Genomic DNA, 8,958 nt, shown 5'->3' on the forward strand with positions numbered 1-8,958 from the left:
ATTTCAAACAATTGAAGCTTTGCATGAGCTCAACTCGAACATAGCAAAATAATCACTAGAAAGAAAGCTCCTAAATATAAACTATAATTGAATGAAATTAGCATTGGAGCCTTTAATCTCAGCCTTCACAAGTTTGTCACAATGAAGCAACTTAAAGCTTCTACTTTGTTGATGACATATCTTAATTTCTTTCAGAAATCCGCAGCTTCTGAGTGTAAGATTTTCAAGTAGAAGTAGTTTAGGAACATGGTTTCCAAGCCAATCATCTGTAATGGTTGTGTAATGTAATATTAAAATCTTCAAACTCTTACAATCGACAAGATTGATTTCACAAGAACCAGTTGAGTTAAAATGTGAAAAAGATTGCAGATGGGATGCATCAATCACAATATTCCTTAATCCTTCGCAACACTCGAGTGTCAAGTCCTCAACTAGAGTTAAACTTGGGATCAAATCCTAAAACTTGAAAATTTAAAGCCTGCTAAGTTCAACACAACATAATTGATTTAGTAGTTATTGTTTTTGACAAACTATAAAACTTATTATAGAACCTATAAAGGTAACAACCACCTTTCCATTCTCTCCAAATTGAACAACCAACTCTTTTGACATTTTGCTCTATGGCAAAACAAATTGACTCTTCAATCTGCTAAGTGCTAATCTGATTTGCCATCATGGCTCTAACACAGCGCTTAAATTATTCTATGCCATATTTGATTTGCGACATTCAATAGATTTTTGCATAAAATGTGTTGTGTATACACATGTGAGTAAAGTCTCACATTGAAAAGAAGTTTAAGTAATTAATATAACTTAGTTAGACCCAAACTCAAAACATTTTGGGTCAAATAGTGTACCTATAAGTTTTTTATGTGTGTTAAGTGTCCGCTGTTTATAACTCCAATCTACAACTATAACCATAAATCCAGTTTAAAACATTAATATTATTATTTTCGTGTGTGTTGTAAATTACTGTTTACTCAAATTAAAAAATATATATAAATAAATAAATAATAAATAAATAAAAAAAGAGGTTCTTTTGAGTGCGTTTATGTAGTCCCATTCACGGATTGGAAAGGAATTGGTTGGGCGGTAAGAAATAAGAATCACTAATCAAAATTGGGTCTTTATGATTTTAGGCTTAAAATTGCTAGTTTGGACCCGTCAATCCAAAGTTTGTGAAGATGCATGTTATGTACTGCTCTTTGCTTTTTGTTTGAAGTTTGAGACTTTGAATTGATTATTTGTCTCTCTTTTTTGAATTGCCTATCAGATTTGTGCGGGATTTGTCTATATCATACTAAACACATAGCCAAAAGGTTGGGGTATTGTAGTTCCCGTAATCTTTTATTTAAAGATTATAATAGAAATTGTAATAAGTTGCACTTGTGTTCAATATAGTTTCTTTGCCTATAACACGATTCTAATGCTATTTTCTGTGTTCCTCTAATTTTTTACGGTGGTGATTGGATTTCAGACCTAAAATTAAAACCATTTGTAATTAAGGAGAATTTAGATATTCTAACCTATAGATTAAGGCAAGAGATCTTGTAGTGTTTTTTTTTTTTTTTTTTTTTTTTTTTTTTTTTTTTTTTTTTTAAGTGTTGTTACATACCAAATTGGCTGTAATTTAGTAAGGACAATAATTTTAGATTATAAGTTATAACATACTACAGCCAATCTAAAATTAAATTGATTATAACATACAGTATGTTACATACCAAATTGGCCGTAGCAACTAAATTATTTTTGAGATTATTGTCCTTTATTTTTTATATCTAACATACTGTAGCAAATAAATTGACTATAATTATATAACCTTAATTTCAAGAAATTAAAAATTCTATTTAACTTATTGTGAAAGTAGGAGTTCTCATCTTGCACCCAGGGAGGAGCAGTTCGAGCGATAGCCCCAGCAAGGCTCATATGATACACATGGTATTATCCATTGCCATCACGTGGCATGGGGCCGATGAGCCCACACTGGAGAACCCCTTTTTTATTTAGCAAAAAAAAAAAAAAAAAACTTATTGTGATAGTATACTTTATGTAAAATTTTATTTTCTAAGTTTCAATTTTTGTTCTCTTTTGTGGTGGTGATGGGCTTTGTGCCGGTTGTGGGTGAGGTGGTAATGGGTTTTGTGGCCGATTGTGGGTGTTGTTGTGATGAGTTTTGTGGTTGCTTGTAGGTGTGATGGTGATGAGTTTTGTTAGCTTTGGTTGTGATGGGTTTTGTGGTTTTTTTTTTTCCAATGGTGGTGGCTGGCAATGGGTTGCAAGTTGTGGTGGTAGTTCTCTCTCTCTCTCTCTCTCTCTCTCTCTCTTTTGTGGTGGTGATGGGTTTTGTGCTGGTTGTGGGTGTGGTGGTAATGGGTTTTGTGGCCAGTTGTGGGTGTTGTTGTGATGGGTTTTGTGGTGTTTTTTTTTTTTCCAGTGGTGGTGATAGTGGTAGCTGGCAATGGGTTGCAAGTTGTGGGTTCTTATTTATGGTTGTGGCTGGTGGGGCGCCGTTGGAGGTGGCTATTGTTGTTGGTTTGGATTTTGTAGTGGTTGTTTATCATTATTTTAATAAGTTATTTATATTATTTTAAATGAGTTGCTAAAAATATAGATGCTTTGATGTTAGGTGTTTTGTAAAGTGAGTTGTTAAAATGAATAAAGTTGCTTATTAAGTTGCTAAAAGCTATAATTTTTAGCTCTCTTGCCGTGAATGCTCTAATGATAGGATAGTTATTTTATGTATTCTTTATTTTCTAATTTCAACAAATTTAAAATTCTACCGCAACTATAATTTTATTATAAAAAATTCAAGAAACTAAAAATAAAATTTAAATATGTATGTTAATTATTTTAATCATGTATCATAATTTTGTATTTTAATACAATAAATCTTGCATAAAACTTATTAACAAAAAAGCCTTTAAAATTATAACAATGCTTTATATATACAATATTTCACAATTTTTTATAAGAGTTGACAAAATTTTACTGAGTTAACAATTAAGTTGACAATTTTCATATATATTAATCACTTACGTCATTTTTTTACCTATAACTAACAATCTACCACTACAAAAAAATCGTCCTGTCCCAGCGTTTTTTTCCTGGCGTTTTTACAAACTGTCGTAATAGATAAACCTATACCAATGCTTTTTGCCAGCGCTTTACAAAGCACTGCCATAGGAGACCTATAGCGGCGTTTTTCAAAAACGCTGGTATAGGAAGCCCAAAAGCGCTAGGATAGGGTTACTGATTTCCCTTATAGGGAAAGAGCTATCCCAGCGCTTCCAAAAGTGCCCGGATAGGTCTTTCTCCATAAAGAAATGAAGGGACATGTCCCAGCGCTTTTAAAAGCGTCGAGATAAGTCTGTTCGTTCCCTTATGAAAAGAGCCCTGTCCCAGCGCTTTTGGAAGCGCTAGGATGGCTCTTTCTCCATAAGGGAATGGAGGGGCCTGTCCCAACGCTTTCAAAAGCCCTGGGACAGGTCCCTCCATTCCCTTATGAAAAGAGCCCTGTCCTAATGCTTTTGGAAGCGCTGGGATGGCTCTTTCTCCATAAGGGAATGAAGGGGTCTATCCCAGCACTTTCAAAAGCGCTGAGATGGCTCTTTCTCCATAAGGGAATGGAGGGGTATGTCCTAACGCTTCCTGTCCCAGCGCTTTTGGAAGCGTTGGGATAGCTCTTTCTCCATAAGGGAATGGAGGGGCCTGTCCCAGCGCTTTCAAAAGCGCTGGGACAAGTCTCTTCGTTCCCTTATGAAGAGAGGCCTATCCCAGCGCTTTTGGACCCTATTCTAGCACTCCAAAAGCGCTGGGATAGGTCACCTATAATGTATTTTTGTAATTTTTTTTGTTTTAGTCATTTTTAGGTATTTTGACCAAAATACCCCCAAAAAAATTTATCAATTATTTTTTTATCTATGAACTTAAGAAAATGTCATCTTAAGCTAGTTTTATTTTATTTAGAACAAGAGTTATTTATAATCACAATTAATTTCATATTTATTTTCACAATTATCTTATGCTTAACTGGTTAAGGAAATGAATATGAAATTTAGGGTCCGTTTGTTACTGTTGTTTAAACAACAGTACATGTAGTTTCATACACTTTTTTTATCAATACGTATTTCCAAAAAATACAAACAACATTACTAGAAATCTTTTACCAGACATACCCTTATTATTTTTATCCTATAATTTTTTTTCTTTAAGTGTCTCTTTTATTTTTATTTTAATACCCTTAACACCCCCTCCCCCCCCCCCCCCCAAAAAAAATAATAATAAAAAGGACAGAAAATGTTACGTACCAAATTGGCTGTAATTTAGAAAGGACAATAATTTTAAATTATAACATATAGTATGTTATAGTCAATTTACTGCAGCCAATCTAAAATTAAATTGACTAAAACATCCAATATGTTAAATTGACTATAACATACAGTATGTTACATACCAAATTGGCTGTAGCAACTAAATTATTTTTGAGATTATTGTCCTTTATTTTTTATATCTAACATACTGTAGCAAATAAATTGATTATAATTATATTACCTTAATTTCAAGAAATTAAAAATTTTATTTAACTTATTGTGATGGTATACTTTATGTAAAGTTACAAGAAATCTAAAATGATTCATCAACTTAAATTTCATTACAAAAAATTGGTCTTAGAAGTTAGAAGCTGGCTCTCTTTGCAACAATTAGTTACATTTTCATTAATTATTAAATTAGTTTATCTTACTAATTATTAGGCATAGTTTAGTTTAGCTAAAAATCTATTCATAAATTTCAATAAATTATTAAAAATTATATTCTCATTATAAGTCTCTCTAATGCAGCGATATGACTCAACCTAAGGGATTCACGGGTATTTCACAAGAAAACAAATATGCCCATATTAACAATAGGATAGTTATTTTATGTATTCTTTATTTTCTAATTTCAACAAATTTAAAATTTTATTGCAACTATAATTTTATTATAAAAAATTCAAGAAACTAAAAATAAAATTTAAATATGTATGTTAATTATTTTAATCATGTATCATAATTTTGTATTTTAATACAATATACCTTGCATAAAACTTGTTAACAAAAAAAGCCTTTAAAATTATAACAATGCTTTATATATACAATATTTCACAATTTTTTATATGAGTTGCCAAAATTTTACCGAGTTAACAATTGAGTTAACAATTTTCATATACGTTAATCACTTACATTATTATTTTTTTTTTTATCTATAGCTAACAATCTACTACAGCAGTAACTGTGAAAAAATTTTATCTATGAACTTAAGATAATATTATCTTAAGCTAGTTTTATTATATTCACAACAAGAGTTATTTTATATAATCACAATTAATTATATATTTATTTTCACAATTATTTTACATGAAAAATTGGTTATAAAAATGAATAAGAAATTTACTATTTTTATCCTATAATTTTTTTTCTTAAGGACTCTATCGACTATCGAGTCTATCCCTAGAAGACAATATTTATAATAATGGTACTGTGCTTTTGAAGTCAAAGCTCGTTCATTGGTCGACGCGCTTCACAATGAGCGTGAATAAATAGGCTGTCACTCACTCTCCACGCTCCCGCAAAGCTTCTCACAAAAAATCGAATCAATTCTCGCTCCTTCAATCTCTCTCTCTCTCTCTCAAAAATCGCAGGAAATCAAAATCAATGGCGTCACGGGACAAGAAATCGGCGAAGCCCTCAACCAGTAGAGCCGGCGGCATTCGCACCCTCTCCGATCTGAACCGACCCTCCGCCGACTCCGATAGCGACTCCGATGGCCCTCAAGAGTACTATACCGGTGGCGAGAAGAGGTCCTCTTTTTTTTTTTTTTTGTTCTCTCAAAACCCTAACTTTCTGTTTTTCCTGATTCAATTTCAGCTCCGCTTATTCTTTTTTAGCTTCTCGGTAATTATGCTGTTAGAATCTGATCGTAGTTTTTATTTCTAATGCTGTGTTTGGTTTTAAATTTGTGAACTTTCAAAATTTAAACAAATATGAAGGTGACGATTGTTTAAATTAGGGTTTTGAGTTCATTTAAGGGCTTTGGTTAGTGTTTGTTAGTGAATAGAGAGAATTGCGGTAGTATATGTGATTACAATGTGGTGGAATATATGGAAATTTGAGTATTGTGAGTTCAGAATGGTGTTCAAGATTGTGTTTTTATTTGGATAGGGTTAGAGAATTAAGTAAAAAGACTGGATTTTGAGACTGACTAAGCATTCGTTTTTAGCAATGATTGGTGAAATCATTAGGTGGTACTGGTTTCTCATTGGATTTTAAACCAGTATTGGGTGCATTTTCGCGATTGATTTGGGAACTCCGACTCTGTTTGTTTCGACGGAAAACATTTTATGAAAAAATGACTTTTTTGGAAGACTGACTTATTTCTTGTATTTGGTTGTGACCCTGAAAATGAACTAGATTTTGGAAATAATTGATATCTTTTGTGATTCCAAATAATTATATAAACAAAATGAGTGGTTTGAGAAGAAAGGGGGGGGGGGGGGTAGGGGAAGTCATTTGGAAAAAAGTCAACAGCTAGTCATCGGTCAGTCTATGGGTAGAGAGGGGCGAATAGAGAGAAGTTACTAATGGGAGAGATTTTTATGTTGTGGAGTTGACTTATGGGATTGGTTTTGTTGATCACACACACAAAGAAAAGTTTTCCATTGACACGTTTTATGCCAAAACAAACTGAGTGTCTAATCAAGTTCAATTTAGATTTACATTTGTGTTCAATTGATCTACTGATTTGATAGAAGACACCATGTGAAGTTGTTTTTCAGTGTAGAATAGTCTTTATTGTTTGGCTGACATTTGTGACAATCATAATTGCAGTGGAATGCTCGTCCAAGATCCTAATAAGGCCAATGATGTGGATGCAATCTTTAATCAAGCTAGGCAACTGGGAGCAGTCGAAGGGCCTGTTGAACAACTCGGTCCCGCTTCAAGTTCAAGAAGCTTTGCAGGAACTGGTAGATTACTTTCGGGGGAAACTGTTCAAGCTGCTCCTCAGCAGCCCGAGAGCGTTGTTCACAACATTGTGTTCTGGAGTAATGGTTTCACTGTGAATGATGGCCCTTTGAGGAGCTTGGATGATCCTGAAAATGCATCTTTCTTAGAGGTAATGGCCATAATGGTTTCGATTCCGTTAAAAAAAAGCACAAGAAACAGAAAATTAGTGGTCTTGTAGATTGATTGTTTATCGCTGTACTTTCTTTTCCATTGATTGAGTTGTCAGTGCCATGTTTCTTCACTCTTTGGTATCATCAATGTGGTCATCTTGTGTTTATGACTATGTTACATCTCAATGCAGAGCATCAGAAAGTCTGAGTGCCCAAAAGAGCTTGAACCTGCAGATAGGAGGGCTTCAGTTCATGTCAATCTGATAAGGAGAAATGAGAAGTGCCCTGTGAGTGTTCTCTTTAATGTTTAAAATAGTCCATTGCTTTCCTCTATAATGATGAGAGACCAGAATTTTATAAAAACAATCACTTAATGATTATTAAAATGTACTCCTGGTCAGGGTCTTTTAGGTTTTGTTTTTTAGGAACAGTAGTATTTTAGTAATGTTTTATTTAATCATAATTTATCTGTTAATGCATCTATGTACTCTGAGATCAAATGCAATCTGCTCTATCTAAGGTCCAGTAGAGGATATGAAGTTTACCAGCACTCCTAATACTTGCTTTATTACAGGAACCAGAGAAGCGCCATGTTCCATTTCAGGGTGTGGGACGAACTCTAGGTAGCAGCTCCACTCCAGCAGCAACTGAGCCAACTGTTGCTTCCATTCCTCTCAACACTGCTCCAACACCTTCCATGGGCCTGGTTGTGGATCAAACATTGCCATCAACCTCTGTTCAGCTTAGATTGGCTGACGGGACTCGAATGGTTGCACACTTTAATTACTACCACACGATCAATGACATTCGCTCCTTCATTGATGCATCAAGGCCTGGAAGTGCAAGGAACTATCAACTTCAGATGATGGAATTTCCTCCAAAGGTTCTTAGTGATCAAGCTCAGACAATTGAGCAGGCAGGTCTTGCCAATTCAGTTGTTATCCAAAAATTTTAGCTTGCTGCACCGGCCAATGTCTTTACTCTGGTCATACATAATAGCGACTGTACTGAAGAAGCGAACTGGTCCTATCTACCTAAGACCCCGAATGTGTTTTCAAAGTGGATAAATTATGTGAAATACTCTTGAAAAGGCTGTGTTCTTGACATTTTGTTTACAATTAAAATCAAATTGTTATTATTGTTGCATGAACTTTATTAAGCCTTTTTTTTTCCTCTATTTTAATTACAATTTTGTAGCCATCTAGTTATTTAGTTTGATGCTTGTGTGATAATGAGATTTCAGACAATATGAATGGTTATGAGCGGAGCATGGTCATCTTTGGAAAGAAACCTCTTGAATCACTTGTGATAGCACAGGATGAGATCTAGTGTTCTATTTCACGGATGCAAAGTCCAAAATATTCCCTCCTTGCTGGTTTCCACTTATGAGGGGCAATTTTGTAAAATAAAAGCTCACAATTTAAGGTGGTGTTTGGTACATGTGTTTAAATAACAGTTTTCAGTATTTAAACACTGAAACATGTATTTTCACAAAACTTTTTAACACATATCTCTAGCCAAACGAATCCTAGGTTCTCAGGAGATTACAATCTCCTTATCTCTTTATCCTTTTTAAAATTTAAACAAATGCATTTTATTTTCCTCCTCATCTCTTATCTTTTTAAAATTTAAACAGGCTCTTTTTCTTGCTAAAAAAATAAAAAAGCCTCACAACACGCACAAAGATTTTTAATCATGTTGGCGAGTACTATGTTTTGTTTTATGGAAAAGATGTGTGAAAGCTTAAGAAATTATATACTGGCTTGGATTATGTAAAGACTAAAGACTAGTGAGTTCCATCTAGAATC

General features: G+C 33.7%; 1 protein-coding gene across 1 annotated transcript; it reads left to right on the forward strand.

Annotated features, from left to right (window-relative positions):
* Window positions 1-5,464: 5,464 nt before the first annotated feature.
* LOC115993007 (plant UBX domain-containing protein 4-like) lies at window positions 5,465-8,305 on the forward strand. The gene is made up of 4 exons (XM_031117271.1): window positions 5,465-5,836; window positions 6,864-7,149; window positions 7,342-7,437; window positions 7,725-8,305. The coding sequence occupies exons 1-4, from the start codon at window positions 5,691-5,693 to the stop codon at window positions 8,103-8,105; spliced, it is 909 nt and encodes a 302-aa protein (XP_030973131.1). The 5' UTR covers window positions 5,465-5,690; the 3' UTR covers window positions 8,106-8,305.
* Window positions 8,306-8,958: the final 653 nt, after the last annotated feature.

This window comes from Quercus lobata, chromosome 5, assembly GCF_001633185.2.
Source record: "Quercus lobata isolate SW786 chromosome 5, ValleyOak3.0 Primary Assembly, whole genome shotgun sequence".
NCBI lineage: Eukaryota > Viridiplantae > Streptophyta > Magnoliopsida > Fagales > Fagaceae > Quercus > Quercus lobata.

Coding starts and splice junctions, on each gene's coding strand:
- LOC115993007 (XM_031117271.1), top strand. CDS start 5,691: ATGGCGTCACGGGACAAGAAATCGGCGAAGCCCTCAACCAGTAGAGCC. Junction 5,837..6,863: donor TATACCGGTGGCGAGAAGAG/GTCCTCTTTTTT, acceptor TCATAATTGCAG/TGGAATGCTCGTCCAAGATC. Junction 7,438..7,724: donor GGAGAAATGAGAAGTGCCCT/GTGAGTGTTCTC, acceptor GCTTTATTACAG/GAACCAGAGAAGCGCCATGT.